The 17405-nt window shown below is 41.8% G+C and overlaps 1 protein-coding gene across 4 annotated transcripts in view; it reads right to left on the bottom strand.

Moving 5' to 3' along the window:
* Positions 1-17405, bottom strand: part of nrxn3b (neurexin 3b) — a 279140-nt gene that overhangs the window by 186428 nt on the left and 75307 nt on the right. For all 4 annotated transcript variants that reach the window (XM_072362420.1, XM_072362416.1, XM_072362417.1 and 1 more), the window contains 2 exons: positions 11882-12320; positions 8609-8992 (listed from right to left, as the gene is read on the bottom strand). In XM_072362420.1, coding sequence (XP_072218521.1) covers positions 8609-8992; positions 11882-12320 — 823 coding nt within the window. The remainder of the gene's footprint in view (positions 1-8608; positions 8993-11881; positions 12321-17405) is intronic.

Here is a 17405-nt window from a genome sequence, read left to right as displayed (position 1 = left end):
TTACTGTATGTGGGCGGTGGCATCTTGTCAGGGAAAATGCAATATGCATTAGACACAATTCAATCTGTCTCCAGTGGATTGGTGAGAGTGTGTGTGTGTGTTTCTGTGTGTGCATACATGAAGCAGTAAGCCAGAAAGAGGAGAGTCTCAGTGGGATCCCCTGGCACTGGGCTGGCACACCGTCAGACAAATACACTTCATTACAGGCCTATTTACCTGATTAACTGGGCTACTTTATCAGCTACACAGCACTCTGCAACCAACAACTGTCAGCAACACCCCGGCTCCCTAAAAGCTCAACTCCCACACAGACGGATCCGCACAGAAACACTAAGCTTCATTCACTGTCTGACGGTTTGAATGACTGACTGACTGAAAAGTCCTACTGTAGGATGGCATTCTCCTTCTCTTGACATCAAATATACCTCCTTGTAGTCTTGAATTAACATCACCCCTTACAAGTTAAGACTCAAATACGACCCGAGTAATCTGTTGTAGTCGAGTTCTCCTTACGGGCAATAACATTTGAGTAACCTTTTCATGTAATGGGATGTAACAATCAAAAAGAAATAAAGCCTGGAGCTGTCTCCCGGAGACGAGCGAGGACAAAGCCCACCTTGAAACATTATCATTACAGGAGAGTAATGACTTCCTCTCGCCTTGCTTTCTCTGGATCTGACTGCAGGCTATTCGACTAGAAAATCATTTTTCAGCATCACTTTTAAAGCACTATAGCGGGCTACACCTGCATGCCTGATTCGACCCAATTAGACGCATACCTCAAAGGTATGACTAAGTAACAAAAATACGGTTTTCACACTGATGAAAGCCAGCACAGCAAAAAGATGCGAAAAGTGTTTAACAAAGTAAATCAATGATTCGTAACTCCGTCTCCTGATCATTCTAAGTGTAATAGAGTGGGGAGGGAAACACTTTTTCTTAAAACCATGTAAATGCAGCTACCGAGTGTTGTATATTAGGCAATCAGCCTCTTTTTTTTCTCTCTGCCTTGAGTGTCTGTTGGGGCTTCTCCGAGCCAAGCGGCGCCATTTGAATTCAGATCAAAAGCAGGCGAGTTTTTGGCACGCTTGCGGCTTCTGGTCACAACCCAGACAAGAGGGGTCTACCAAAGCCAGGGCTCAGGTACTGTGCACCTGCACGGGCCAATGCCACTGGCTGGCTGACTGGCAGGAAAACACACACGCTCATGATGAAAACACTCTTCATCATTTGATCCGATTGAAACGAAGAGACGGTGAGGACGGACAATCGTAATGTACAGAAAAACTGAAATGATGCAATTCTTTTTTTTCAATGAATTGAATTCAATAGTTCCACATAATCATAATACACACACCCACACACACAGCCTGGCTCCTGTGCTGACATCACATCTGTTTGTGTGATACCGAAGCAGACCTCTGACCACAGCTGGTGTCACGTCTCATGGGCGGGGTTAAGAAGATGTGCCAAACGTATGTGTGAGCTCGAGAAAGACAGCCGAAGGGAATCAAAAGCGACATGCAGCAAGTAAAAGATGAGGAAGAGTACGGAGGAAGGGTGAAAAAAAAAGAGAAATGAAACCGATACATGGCAGAAATCATCTGTGTACTAATCCTGGCACTGATGTCAGGTAGAGAACAGCAAGCAGACAGCTCCGCTGTTGTCTGTTAGTTGTCGCCCGCTACGATCTTTGATCTCCTCAAACAGCCTAAAATATCTGTCACGATGCATTTTCCTTTTGGTAAACAGAGCAAGAAAACTGCCAGCTTTACGGCTCCCAAAGGAACAGACGGGATAACACGCAGTATTGTGCTCTGTTCAACACAAACATGATGACATCATCTTCAGACTTTCATTCCTGATTATTTCTGTATTTCAGTTCCAAAGTAAAAAAGGTGCCAAAACTTCTTCCACAGAACTATGGTCTGCTCTGTTTATAAAAACCAGCAACGGTGCACGAAGAGGAGGTTTTGCTCCTATTCACTTGATGTGCATTAGTCTCTCAGTAAAGCAGCAAATGAAATGGCACCAGTAATGGCAGAACCCTGCGTGATTTGAATGCCGAAGAATGGTATTATGTGAGAGTGAGTTTAAACACGGGAAGGAAAATAATTAACGGTTAGGTGACAGATGGGTTGGTAGAAAGAAACATCAGAATAGTCATCGTTGGAAGCTGTTTGGATAAGGGCAGGCACTTCCAAAGAGATATTCAGAGTGGGTTTGGACGAACAAAAGGGGAGGAGGAGCCGAATCTCTATTTGGACAGAGACAATGAAATGGAACATTAGTGCAAATAGAATGTTATTCTTCTTCATACAATGAAAATGAGGAAGATCATTTGATCGAGATCGAGCCACCCATTAAACCAACTTAATCGTTCAAATACTTTGGCATGTATGTAGACATGAGTGCATCATTGGTGACACACCATGTGAACTGTAGTGAGATACAGCAGGGGATATATACAACATTCTGCGGAACACTTTTATTTGACAGCCATTTTACTTCCCCAAGGTGTCATAGTATATAACAGATTTATTTGTAAATTGAAAGTTGTATATTCCGTCAATAAATATGTATTTCTATTTTCCTACTGAGTTGAGTGTATTGAAGTTCAGATGGCTCTTAAATATTTGAAAATGTTTTTGAAACACAAGATGTGTGTCTTTAAGTGGTTATATGTGAAATGTAAGAGCTTGTGATGCAAGATAAATTTCCACATCACACCGCATCAGCTGTCTTATCTTATGTCCATCACTGTCAAGGCTAGCTTTGATCAATCAGATTGACGGAGGGGAGCTAACTGGTAAAAACTGCACATTCAGTAGAAGGGAGATGAAAAATATCCTCTTTTTCACTCTCTTCTTTCCATGACTAAACATTCTCCCGAAACAAAAGAGGACGTCATCATTTATGCTCACCTGTTTGTTTGTTTTTTTGTGCCTAAAACCAGCCAAAGCTGTAAATGTAGGATTCTGATTGATTCTGAACAAGCCCTCTTCAGCACAACTGTTCTTCAGGTCTGCGAGATGAGAATGTTTGTCCTTTTTCTGCTGTGATCATGAGAGAATCCAGCTGCCGTAGTTAAACGGATTATGTACTTTAATGCAAAACATTTTGTGAAATCACTGAGGCATGGTAATAAAGGAACAATATCGCCACCACAAAGATGTCAACCAGGATGTTGGAAATCAGTCAGATACAATTCAGCCATCAGCCAGAAGGGTTATTGTACAAAACATGTTATTATTACATTTAGAATCTAAAGTAGTTAAAGTCTCTGAAACGTATCCAAATTATCCAGCAAGTTGCAGTCATATTTAAAAGGAAGAATTCAAAAGTGAAAGTCGAACACTGGCACATCGTCAGTGATGCATTACAGTTGCATCACAGCATATACAGTTCAGAGGCACAGACAGAAGCCTTGTAACCTGGGTCAGGTGGAATAGGCTTTTTATTTGATCAGGATGGTTCCTAACTGAGGGATTCCTTTATTATCTCCTTTAGCATAAGGAACACTGACTGGACCATCCTTCATGAGGGGAAAGGAGATAATTGCGTCCCACAATTCCTTGAAGTTACTATTGTCAAAGTATCTTTCAGCTATTTTTGCATATAGTTGGGATTTACGTAACCGAATAAGAGGACATGAGGGTGAGTGCAAGCAGTAGAGGTAAGCATCCTGTTACAATATTTTTCACTTTAGTGGCGTTTACTTTACCCTCAACACCTAACCTTACCCCCTACCCTAACCCCTAACCCTGCCGTAACCCCTAACCCTGCATCAACAACTGTGATAATGAAGTCATGTTTTATATAGTGCCCCCCTGCAAATTTTCATTTGTGGTTCATGATATGCGTTGCCAAGACATGTAATTCATAAGAATATTCAAAACAATAATGCTAGCCATACTCGACACGGCAGAATAGGTTACAACAAGCAGCTGTTAAATTCAGCTATCAAAGGAACCTGCTCAAAGTGACCTGTTTTGGTGGCTTTTGGACAGATATGATCATTTATGGATGATCGAGAAAAAATATACATAAAGTATACATATAATACAGCACACTGCAACTGAAACATGCAAACATTTCATGTTTTTCTTTTATGATAGGGTGTATCCTAAAAGTGCCTAAAGAGGGGGTGACTGTCACCAACTTGGCACACATGAATTAGCTTGCAGCATCACATACTGACCTGGCAAATTAGATATGTAGCTAATGCAAAATAGCCTGTGAAGAGCAAATCAAAGTACCTAATGGGATTCTCGTAGAGTGTTTTTTGAATACTGCAGTTTCACTACTGCTCATTGCAGCTTAGTGCAAATGGAGCTGTCTTATCCTTCATCTTCACCTTCATCCTCTCCTAACATCTTTACCTTTAACTGTAATCTTTTCAAATGAGGTCAAGGAAAAAGTGTCACAGCATTTGTGTCTATAAGTGCGGCTAAAACTGTTTTTTCTCTCTAAGACCAAAAGCCATTTTGTGTACTTTCTTTATTTCCTTTAAGCTTAGCTAGTTGTGTTAAATGCTTAGCACTGTGTTTCTCTTTCAACCATTAACAGAGACACACACCAATGGTTGCAGAGCTGCAACACAAGGCGCTGGCCTGCCATTAAGAACACCTACATATTATGTGTCTTGCCCAGGAACAGTTTTCTTCAGTATTCGCTAATATTAGTCAGAGCAGAGAAACAAATGCACAACAATAGCCACACTCATCGTTGGAGGAAACTGCGTTTATAACTGCTCGGTATATAAGTGTGATCCTGCTGATATGGGAGGTCTCTAACATCGGGAGTTTGTACCGGTGATACTGATGCCAAGAGAGAAACGCTTCCAATGAGTCCCTAGGATATAAACTGGAATTAAACAATGTTCCATAAAAGCGCGAGGCTGATCTCAACAAACTATTCTGAAATGATTTAATAGAAAAGATAAAAGAGCATATTTACATTCCAGCAAAAAATCTCCAGCAAAGCCCAAACATTGCAATGTAAATTCATAACCTTTGTTCCACTCACTGGGACACAACTGATCTCTTATCATTTCATCCCCTTGTCTCATCATACAAGCACAATCCTCTGTTGTACAGTATAGCGTGCTTAAGATCAATAGCGAATGCCACGTGTGAATACATCTCAGTGGTTGTTTGATACTGTCGCCGGGGAGATCCAGGGTCTGTTTAAAAGCACGGAGGAGAAGGAAAATAAGCTCTTCTACCAGCATGACTAATACAGTTCCATTCGTTCCAAACACTCATTTTGAAAAAACAAAAACAAAGTACCACATGCCGTTTCAAGCCCAACATTTCAAATCAAAAGGGATCTCGTCATGTCAGTGAAGACAGTTTTCCAAGCAGACATGAAGCTTCAGATAAATATACTGTCAACTGGCAACTGTAATGTCAGTAATCCTTGGTGAATGTAGAGGCTGATGAGATCAGAATAATTTGTAAATTTAGTTTGCCAACCTTGTGCTATTTGTGGATAATATGATGATGATGATGTTTGTGACTTCCCAGATGAAGTTTGCAGACGTGGATGGATAAACCATTTTAGTGTTTCAGAGACCTGGAGTGGCCCTGGGGGGTGACTCCAACTATGATTCCATTTCCATTTTAGGGTAAGTTAGGTTATCTGAGGCCTGCTAACTTAACAAAAGGTGCTCAATTCAAGCTACACATACAGAACTCTTTAGTGAGGATAGTGAGGACAGATGCTGAAAGAGCTTCACTCTTGTAGCTGCTTTCAGTCTGCTGCTCATGCCTTTTCCGGCTCCTACCTGTGGTCACAAGATTTGGGAAATGAGTGAAAAACTGGGATTGTTGACATATGAAGCCTGAAATAAGAGTCCTCCCCATGGTCACTGGGCTGACTCCACACGGGAAAGTGAGCAGCAAAGTGAGACTGGCTCAGTATTGAATTGCTGTGCTTCTGCACCGACAGTTCAAGCTGTTGAGGGCCAGTCCACAGAGCAACCTAGAAGACCCTGGGTTAACACTAATCTTCCAGGAGGAGCTGGAAGGAGGTAGCCTGAAGGGAGAATGATCTACGCAGCTCTGCCCTCACTCAGTATGTTTATATATATGAGTTAAGCCGACCTACGGTTATAGCTCGACAAGGCGATTTAAATGATCTATTGTCCTTGTACACAGCATTGTCCCAGTCGATTTATTGACTAAAGTATTTCTGACATAACTAACTTAGCAGCCAGCAAATTGGCATCATGTCAAGCCATGAATCGGATAGCATTAAAGCTAATTTTGTAATTCCAGTTACTTTACATTTTTTGGAGGTCCCCCGGCCAAAAAAAAAAAAGACCGGTGTACTAACTCTTGCAGTAAATGTGTTGTTACTGGCCACTTCTGTTACTTCCAGGTCAAAACCTGCAACAGGAATTGTGGATGATGCACAGAGCACCTAGAGTTTTCCTAAAGTCATACAACAGTGCTGACTGTTACCACTAAGACCCTGACCTTGGTAAGTGTTTAAAGAAGTCTCCTTCCACTGAAAGTCTTCCGAAATCTTAATAACGTAGTAGTTCCATGACTATGTGGATGTGTAGATAAACAGCCAAGTGTTACACTGACATGAGGTTATGGGACTTGCAAGTAAAGATGTGATGAGAGATGATACTATTGGAAATAATTTTCTTTTAACTACAGTGTAGGCATCAAATGTGGATGCTACGGGCCCTAAACAGAAACAACAAGTTTCTGGTTAAAAGCCAAATAGTGTCACTGAGCATTTCAAACATTGGAAAAACTCTCAGTTTTGATTTGACTGCACCTCAGAGACACATCTGCAGACAGAAATCACAAGGGAGTTTCAGTTGTGTTACATTACATTACATTAACAGTTCTTTATCAAAATTCTCAAAGATAATATTTATGCTCACTAAGGCATTTCTATAACGTGACTCATCATCTTTATTTGTATTAGGAGGAAAGAATCTACCACAACCAAACCAACATAAACCCAGTGATGTACGTTATTAGGGTTTGGCTCCCCCATCGACTAACCTGTGTGCTATTCGAATGTGTTAGAGAGTTGCAAAATGATCAAACACAACATCGATTTGCAGCAGCATACCTCGGAACACTTTAACTGACTTGCAGGGATTTATATCATTGCTGTATTTGAAGCAAGAAATTCTGATCCAGAAGCCATTAGCAACATCAACACATTAAATTTCCACTTCAAGCCATATATAGTCATAGAGGAGAGGAGAAATTGACTGCTGAACAGACTGAAGCTTTGTTCCACAGCCTGCAGAAGCTGAAGCAGGCCTTCCATCCTGGTGGTTAACACCCTGCGGCAACAGCACTCACTGAATGCAGATATATGACCAGTCAGAGACCGATGTGTGGGGAGGAAAAGAGGACAGGAGAGGAATGATGTGAAGGCATGGAGCAATAACAGTATACAACTTCATATTTTCTCCTTTTGAGTGGAAGGAGATGCACACCAGTACTGTTAGAGTGCTTTAAAGTTGGTGCATATGGCTGCTTTCCCCCTGTTTCCTGTGGATAAAACATCTTGGGAAAGCACACTTAAATAAGCAGGCTGAAAAAGAGTTCATTTGATCAGACAGCACCAGCTCCCTCTGAAATTTTAGCTGCAGTGTTTTTCTTTACATTTACCAGCAATTCTGGATTTGAAATGTGCATTTCCATGAATTAATGCACCACTCACTGAATAACTGTACAGCTCTCTCTCAGACGAACAATTTCTTCATTCCTTGCAGAATTCAGGTTTCTTACAGTATCAACACTTTCAGAAGAAGCATGCTTCCGTCTCCACATGGATGTGTTCTCCATAAAATAGTCCAGGTCCTACATGTTTCTATCCTCCATTGGCTTTGTTAATGACATATTATCATCCCTCCTCCAGCAGTCACACTTACCGCTTGCTGTAACAACCTGCTCTCCAGATGCTCATTTATCCTCATACAAGAGTGATTCTTTACGGGCCTCAGGTTGTTAGGAGGATGCTTAAAGCCCTCCAATGAAACGTGCAAATCTCTGTGAAATCATGAAGAAGCCGAGAACAATCCGAACAATACTCTGATAACATACTCTCCCGCAGCTCGGAGTGTCCCTGTCTCCTTCGTCTCATAAAAACTTTATGCGGCCAATCTCTTAAAACTCAGACAAAGAGAGCCTATTTCACCAGCTGGAGGAAATTCAATTTCTTTCCAGAGGCTTCTCCAACACAAAAAAAATCTTAAAAAGCATCCACTTGGCAGCAAAGTGAAAGCCTATTAAATCTCTCAGCAAAGCTTTCATAAATAGCGCGAGTAAAGTTTCCAAAGTCACACTTCTGGCTTTCTGTTAAAACAGAGTCCGCTCCTTTGGAAAAGCTATTGTTGGTAGACAGAAGCTGTATCAATGTCAATTTACAGCCATATCTGAGAAACCAAGAGAGATATTTCAAATCAGCTAAACTTGCACCGTCAACATTTTGAATCTATTCTTAAGCACACTGATAAAATGCCTTTCGCCACCTAAAAGGGGTTGTTTTGCTCTCTTTTGATAATTTATAAGATCATTGCTGCAAGACAGAAAAACACACAAAAAGAATGACTGATTAGGGGACTCACCCCTCTCACAGGTGCTATCCCAGAAGCCGGTCCCGGTGCAGTCGCAGACGAATCGGTTCCATCCCTCCTTACACACCCCGTTGTTCTTGCAGGGGCTGCTGTCGCACTGCTTCCCCGTCACCTTGCTGCACGAGAACTTGATGCCAGTCACATTCTGCGACTGAGCTATCTGCCGGATGTCCTTGCTGCGCCCGTCGATGAACAGATCCCGCACGCAGCCCACGTAGCCGTAGTTGAGCATAGCGGTCCAGAGCTCGGTGGGGAGCACCAAGCCCAACCGGCTGTCGGGCAGACCACCCAAATACAGGTCTCCTTCCAGGTCCAAGATCTCATTTTCCCCACTGGCTGTGAAAGGTGTCCTGCGGCTGTTTACTGAGATGATGCCTGGATGGAGAAAAATAAATCAGAACCAGATTCCAGTCCATGATGTTACTCGTTTCTTGTTAATTTTCTTAAAATCGTATACTGCAGTATTTTTCTTGCTGCCAAAAAAATGCCACTTGCTTCTGCTAATTTCCTCAAATTGCAGAAATGCCTTTGAACAAAGGGGACATTTAGCTATTTACTGTACAGCCCTCGGGACTCTTCAAAGAGTGACAGCCCTATTTCTGTTCATCAAAGCGAGGACAGAGGTCAGAGCGACAGATGTGGAGCTGAGAAGTTGTGAGTGGGGGTGTGCATACAACAAAGCTGTAAAAGAGGTTGATAGCACAGTGCACGGCTCTTTACAAATGTGTGTCCAAAGCTATGTTTGGCACCCTGAGTAGCTCCGATTGGCAACTTTGTAACACTCTTGTAATAAAAATTGTAAAATAGATTTTTTTTATCGTTATTTTTCTGAGGTCATGTACTTTTTCCTTTCACAGCCCCAATTTAACTCATGTGAAAACTGTGAAATATGAGCTCACACACATTATATTCACCTAGCAGCCAGGCAGAGAGCTCTTTGTGGACGTGAAATTTAATTCACTTGCAACTCCTATTAACATATCACTTAAGCCACAAGTGTGATTATGCCTATTCTTAACTATCTCTCAGTCTGGTCTCCATTTATTTGTCTCATTCCTCTTTTTCCCTGTGAAAAATCCAACTTTCTACTCCGCTATCGCACTCAGGGGCAGTGCCGGTGATTAATCAAAGCAGCAAGCACTGACATGTGGCTAAATTGGCTGCTCTAACCTGATATATAACGCAGGCTGTAACACCGACTAACGCCACGTGTTCTCTGGAGGATCTCACCTAATGCAGAGATTGTGTTGGGTGTTGAGCTCAAGGCAAAATAAGTTTCTAACCCTTTTTCCTAATGTAATCTTCTTCTAATACTTTCTGTGTATTTGACCACATTTTGAGGTCAGAGAACATACAGATGGGAGGAAGCCAGGGGAAATGGACTCAGTAGCTATCTAGAGAGAGGAATAACTTTATCCTGGTGATACATCATTGTGAAAATTAATATTTTAAGGAGGTTTACATCATCCTGGAGTTGGGATACAGGGAAGCTAAAACAAGTAGTAACACAATTACATCTGTGAGTTTAACTTCCTTGTAATTATTCTTTGTTGTTGTATTGTCCTTCTTAATTTCAATGATTTATCTAATAACATCAGTACATGAAAACATGTCACATTAACATTTTTCATCCTTCAGAGATATGTTACAAAAACAGTTTTACAGACTTTCATATTTAACAGTATAACGCTTCCCTTTTTAACCTTGAGTTTAGAGCCATTTTCTGGTTTAAAAACAGAGTGAGCAACTTGACTCCACCCTCTTTCCCACATGATGTGTCTTAATTGAGACCTGTCCCACGAGCGACCATGCAAATGTAATTTTCGACCCCTTGAAGCACATTAATACCGTCTGAGAGCATAAACTACTTAGCATGAGAGCTCACACTAGCACACACAGTAAACCAAGCTCAGTCCACAACACATTAAATTAAAAAATACGTCAATATCTCAAATCCAGACATTTCTCTCGCCTGCAGCTCAATAGCTTGTACTGATCACAATTTTAGGCACAATGTTGCTGCCACTAATGTACTGAATTAAACCAGACTGTTAAAACACAGCACAATAGGTTGTGCTGAAGTGATGTACTACCAGCTGGCAGGTTAATACACCAGTCAAAAATGACTGCAGACATCCTAAGTAACAATCTCCACAAACCATAGGCTTCACTTTTGCACAATTCCTTCGGGTTTTCTTCATGTTTTTGTAGCAGCTACTGTAAAGAGCAGCTGCTTTTAAGGGCTACTTTTGACTTAAGTTTGTTTCTGTAATGGTGAGGGGCGGTGCATTCAATGTTATCTCGTCTGGATGTAAAACAATCAATAAAGCACTGGTAAAGCATCATCTTCTCATTTCTTTTTGAAGGCAAGTCAGCTCTCTAACTGCTGATGAGAATGTGCAGCAAAGAAAAAAGGGCGAGAAAAAGATTTTCAACTTCCCACTCCCAAGGTACAGAGAATGCAGCACGATTAGAAGTCGGGTGGAGATAAAAGCTGAGGAGGCTGGATTTTTCAACTCTGAGCTGAGACTGTGACTGCCGATGCTCTGCAAATCTGAGCACCTCACTCAGAAAAGTTACTTTATCCTATTATTGTAATTTTTAAGGCATTTTTAAGACATAATTCCAGTTGTCATTATTTTTGACATTTTTCCATACATTCAGCCAATGATTAACTGAAAAATAAATCAAAAGTTTATATTGTTGTTATACGGAGCAGCTTTCGACAGTTTTTTCACATTAGTCACGTATGTATTTCCCAATCAAAGTCATAAATGAATAACACACACTTAGTGTAATCTAACACAGTATGCGCCTACAGCAACGTTAAAACAAAACATTTTGTTATTCCTGTACTCTAGGACATACTGTTCAGTAGAATACTCATTTCATTATTTTGTGTCTGACAATTTTTTAGTTGCCTTGTCAGCTCTCCGTCTACAAATTCATATACTGCGGAGTTTAGCCAAAGGCAGAATGCTTTAATTGAGCCAGGAGTCCCCTGTACTGATTGAAGCCACTTTTATTTTGTGTGTTTCTGAGACTGTGGGAAAGCAAAAGCAGAAAAGTAGTGACATTAACAAGCCCCCGGTGCCTTCCTACAGCAGAGCCGGTCTAAATTTAACAACTTCTACAACTTACTGTGTCAGTGATGTTGAAAATATGTGAAATATGAGTTGCTGCTCCAGTAAAACAAGAAAACAATTCCTCATCACTGTATGTTTGAACCCATCTCTCTTCCTTCTTTCTTCTCTCTATTCGTACCTGAGCGACCATCCCTCTGAATGTCCACATGGTGCCAGGCGCCATCGCTGACTTTAGCCTGGGTGGCCTTGACTTTGATGGTGCCAGAGCCCATATCTAAGAGCAGGTACAGCCCTCCGTCCAGCAGCTCCACTGCAAAGAAGTCCACTTTGTTGTTCTTCTGGCCCTTCGCGTCCCGTCGGTCCTGAGGCTTACCGTGGGTGAAGAGAATCAGGCCGTTGGGTTCGGACGTGCGGAAGTCAAAGGAGATGGAGCCCACGCGTTTGGTGTTCCATTTTGGCAACGCGAGGTAGGAGTCTGGACTCTCAAAGTTGATGGGGTCGAGGGTGGGAACGTTTTCACACTTGAAAACCACGTCGCCTTGGAGTTTCATCTTTGGGTCAACTATGCGGGCAAGGCGGGAGAGCTCCAGTCGGATATCGTTGTTCTTATACACCACCTGGGGAGGATATACAAAGTAGACTTGAAGACCTGTCAAGCATATATAAGAGCATTTTCTTTATTGTTTTTTATTCATTCACATTGTGTCACTGTAGAAGATCATCCAGTGCAGTGATGCTTGAAAATCTAATATAATTTCTATATAAATGAATTGCACTCCATTCCAAACTGTGGTATCATAGGATCACATTCTGGTGGTATTACATATTGCAGATTCGAGGACAGCTGGATCAATAAAACTAATATCTTCTGAGCTGTGTTTGTCTCAGTTAGTTTCGATTTCTTCTTCAATTTATTAAAGATTAAAAAGGAGATTGTAAACAAATGCATGAGAGTATTTCTGTTCGACTGAACACCTACTGCCTGAGAACGGTGTGAGAAGTCAGTTCTGAATTATTGGTGACTCATTCTCGGTAATGTTCTTTAATTCCAGTCTTTTTTGATTTAAGAGTAGAAACCAACGGGAGAATCCTTGACTCTGGCAGAATATACCTCATATCATGCGTGTTTTATCCAAAGTGATTTGAAAACTCCATAATCCACCACAGCAGAAATCTGCATCACACGAGAGTCAAATCCAACAAAACGCCACAGAAGAGGCGAGCGCAATATTGTCGACTGGAATCCATCGATGCAGAAAATTAATGGGGGTTTACTTGTCTTTTCTTTCTTTTTCTGGTGTGTGTGTAAAGGAAGTAGCGACGCTGTTAGTGGGAGCACAGCTGTTGGCAAACAGATTTCGCTGCCGCAGGATTACTGATAATCCTGCTAGATTTGAGAGTAAATCAACACAGGTGACCCCAGCTCTGAGAACTGATGAGAACAGAGCCAAGAGTGGCAGACAAAAATGGGGGGAGACACGGACAAAGCTGGGGAGAGGAAGGGAAAAGAAACTAAGTGAGGAGGAAAAGACACCAAGAGGTGAACACAGGAGAAACATGTCAAATATTAAGGACGGTGTGTGCGCTCAATACATGCCCGTGCATCAGAGAGTGTGTGTGTACATGTCAATGCTGTTAACAACCAGTATTATCTCTTGACATGAACAAGTCTGAAAATGGCGTGTGCCAAAAGAAAGATCTGATTTACGACAGCGTGCCCCACCGCATCCACAGCCATTATCCCTTTTATAAATCACAGTCCACCCGGAAATGTGGACCAGGCTCAATAGTCAGCTCGGTCTCACCAGACAACCTGTAACAGGTACAAGTACAGTTAAAAAAATGAGAATATCGTGAAAAGGTTCAATATTTTATGTCACTCAATTCAGAAAGTGAAACTCATATATCATATAGATTCATTACACATAGAGTGAAATGTTTCAAGCCTTCATTTCTTGTCATTTTGATGATTAAGGCTTACAGATTATGATATTACATAAGATCGATTAAAAAAAAAGGATATTTTAAACAGAACTGCCTGGATTCTGAAAAGTAAGCTCGTTGCTATGCACTCGTTTCCAAGCACTATGCTTGGTTGGGCTTCCTTTTGCATGAATTTTCACGATTTTTTCAGCTGTACTCGTACATCTTGTGCTCCATGGTGAAACACTGTGAGACAGCAACGTATCACCTGGCTCCTGTTTTGTGTAGGCAGTGTCCAATGATGGGAACTGCATCTAATGAGAATCGAGTTCTATAATTCATAACAGGACGTGCTTTTCTAAGCCTAACTATGTACTTTTAACGTGTAAAGGGATCCATAAACATTATTCTAACTGTAAACCAGTACTTTTAACCCTAACACGAAGTATTGGGTACAGTAGAAAAATGAAAGGGCTGTGGAAACGCTGCGCAGGTTGGGTCTCAAGCTGGCAGCCAGTCGTGCCTGACAGTCACCAGAGCCACAATGTGCACCACCTTTACTCCAAACCAAAAATACGCAGCGACACGTGGCAGGTGACAGCCATCCAGTAGCCAGAAACGTGGGTAAATGCTGAAAAAATGTGTCACGTAAGCAGCGACAAAGGGAAAGAAGTGTGGAAAACGGAAAACATGTTTTCATTTTTCTGTAAAGCTCCAGCGTTTTAAGCTGTGGACCAACACTTTATGTTCTGACAATCGATTGGGTTGTCATGTTCCACCTTCTACTCTCCCCTATTTAAAAGCAAAGCGTCTCTTTGCTAATGCCTGTCAGCTAACCTTAAGATCTGAGAGAAAAAGAAGACGATACTGCCCTCTAACTCTTATCCATCAACAGGAGCAATAACCGCAGTTACCCAAGCAGCTGTGAAGTTATGCGTTACATAAAAAACTGAGATCATTTCACAAATAATGTTTCACAGACTGAAGCAATGCGGCTCTAGATTTAACGAAAGTCAGTGATCTCTCTAAAACACTGGTGTTTTAATGTGTTTTTCTTCTCTGAATAATAATACCTTGTATTCCAGTTTCAGGCTTCTCTTGGGCAACAGAACAAACTGAATATAACATGAAAAGAGAGAGAGGAAAAAGAAGAGAGGCTTTAATGCTGCTCGTTTGCAGCATTAAATCAAAAAGAGGACTTGTTTTTATCGCCCCGTGATGTTCACTCTTCATTCCTTCGATGTAAATTACTCAAACTTGTTCACATGAACTCTGTTCATGTCTTTGAAACATACTAAGAAGAATTGTTCAGAAACTGAAAGATTAACTAAGATCATTTCTCTTACAACACAAATGGTCCCAAACAGCTTGGCCATACACTTTAATAACTTTGAGCTCTGCTGAGAGTACAGACACTCCCAGGTGCCGCAGTGTTGCTCTGGTCCGTACTAATCTTCCACCCAACTATCCCTTTTCTGTTTTGGGATTATGTTTTTGTCTGTCCTGCTGCAGGCTGATCAATAAGGAAATGAAAATGATGGTATAAAACAGGAACCGACTACTGCAGCTCATCTTTTGCTTTGTTATGGCTGTCCTTTGCTACACTATCCTGCAGCCTATCAGCAGCCTTATGGGGCCCATTCATAATGCACACACAGGGGACTGAAACAACTCCATAAAGTCAAGATCCTGCATCTCTTCCCCAGGATGGTGTATTGATCGAGCCTCAGTAAGGCTACGAGGAGGGATGGGAGAGGGAAGGGCCGGTGGGTAGAAGCACAGGGTTTGCTCACGCAGACACACATACGTGCACAATCTTCGCCCTTATCTACTTCAAATCAGTGCTTATGTCCCTTTGGCCCCAGCCACAGCTGCTGTCAGCTGCTGATTTAGCCCCACTGTTAATGAAGGAGGAAGGTAATTCCACTGAAGTGCAGTGAAGATGCAAACACAGAAGGTGCTCGTAGGGCAGAAGAGACCATACAGGCACAAAATATACGAGTGCACTTACTTTCATGTGCAAATACACAAATGGAGTATTACAGACAGAAATAATACAACGTTCACAGTAAGTCTCCTCAGGGCGTTTTATCTCCTGCCTGAAAAATAGTGAAAAGTATTATCCACAAACATAAGAAAAGTAAGAACCATGACACTTAAAAAATATAACCGCAGCACATTTTTCAGGGGGAGTGATTCAGGGGGAGAATGTTTACATGATTTAAGTGAAAAAAACCTTTAATGAGAATGGAGCAAAGCTTGCCCAGCCAGGCAACCTCATCATTGCCACAATGATACACTATTCACTGCGACATGAACAGTGCCCCCTCAGAAACGCACACGGCGAGGCGTCCCATTCAATCTGTCACATTAACTGGCCCGTGAACTCGCTGCTCAGGATGCTGCTTCCCAGCTCCAAAATAAAAACCTCGGCCTGTGCGGTTACAACCCCGCCTGCACCTCCACACCCTTCAGGGACACACCTGCGGAGGCAATTTGATCCCTTCATTCTCTTTGTTTCTTTTTGCTGTCTTTAAAATCTTCTTTTTTTTTTTCCTTTTTCCAGCTCATTTCTTACTCTGCTCGCTACTACTGCAACTTCAAGAGACCGGGCTGTGCCTCTGAACATTTTACAGCCTGGCCATATATCACGCAGCTTCACTTTGGTGATAGAGACTCTCCCTCTCTGACAGATTGCAGGGATGCAAGGCTGTACCTTTTTGTTTGTGCCACACGGAACACAAGGAATACATTTGTAGTTTTGTACTGATGCACTATTAATGAGGTAAAAGAACATGGTTTTAGATCTTAAAAGAAAAACAGTCTTTTACAGAAACTAAACACACACACAAAAACAAACGGGTTGACCTTACATTTTCTTTCGTCAACTAGAACAAACAGGAAATGATATGATTAGGCCACACCTGTGTGAGGCTATGAGGGGACCTTTACATAGTGGGATCAACAACACCGGCCCTGAATCTTACCCACTGGGTTCCTCCTCAGCAGAAATCCATCATGTTCCTCAACCATTCACATTCCAACCTCTTAACCCTCTCATCCAGTCCCTTAATCATCAACAAAGGACTTCACACCATCATAATCTGTGTAAGTGAAACACGAGCATTTTATCGTATGCTCACACAGGCAATAATGACCTATAACTATGTTCAAAGGCTGTATGGCTGTACGCCGGCGACGACAACGCGGGGACAGAAGAGACAATGTAATGTCACCAAAGCAACAAACGTCCAGCAACAAAGATGGCGTCCATTACTGCGACTGTGGCGTTATATACAGAATCTATTTGAACCCAAGCCATGATATTTTTCTATAAACCAATTCAGCCTTAAACCCAAGTAGTCAGTAACTGAAGTGTTTCAGTGTTGTATCATCGACTGAATGTAACCCAGAAGGGGAAACACTCTTGTCATACTTGAGGGTTGAACTCCGCATCCATGCTTGAAAGAGCTGCTCATAACAGTGCTCCCACTCCTTCTTCCTGTAGAGGACTATTTAACTTGTTGAAGGAAATTATTGTATGCTCGGCTGTGGAAACGGTCCTATGAGTTATATTTCTCTCCTGCAACGTGTATTTGGTTTGGTCACACAGTTACTAGTCGTAACTGTGCTCTCTGCGCACCAAGAATGTAAAGAATATCGCCCAGAGAGTGTTCAGTCGTGTTTTCTTTCAAGGTGTGGTCTTAAAGCAGCCAACAGTTTGAGTACAGGATTACACGTGATGCAAAAGCATAAACCTGTACATAGTAATTGTTTGC

This window comes from Leuresthes tenuis, unplaced genomic scaffold, assembly GCF_036924035.1.
Source record: "Leuresthes tenuis unplaced genomic scaffold, fLeuTen1.0.hap1 SCAF_13, whole genome shotgun sequence".
Taxonomy (NCBI): domain Eukaryota; kingdom Metazoa; phylum Chordata; class Actinopteri; order Atheriniformes; family Atherinopsidae; genus Leuresthes; species Leuresthes tenuis.
This window is presented reverse-complemented; position numbering and strand designations above follow the sequence as displayed.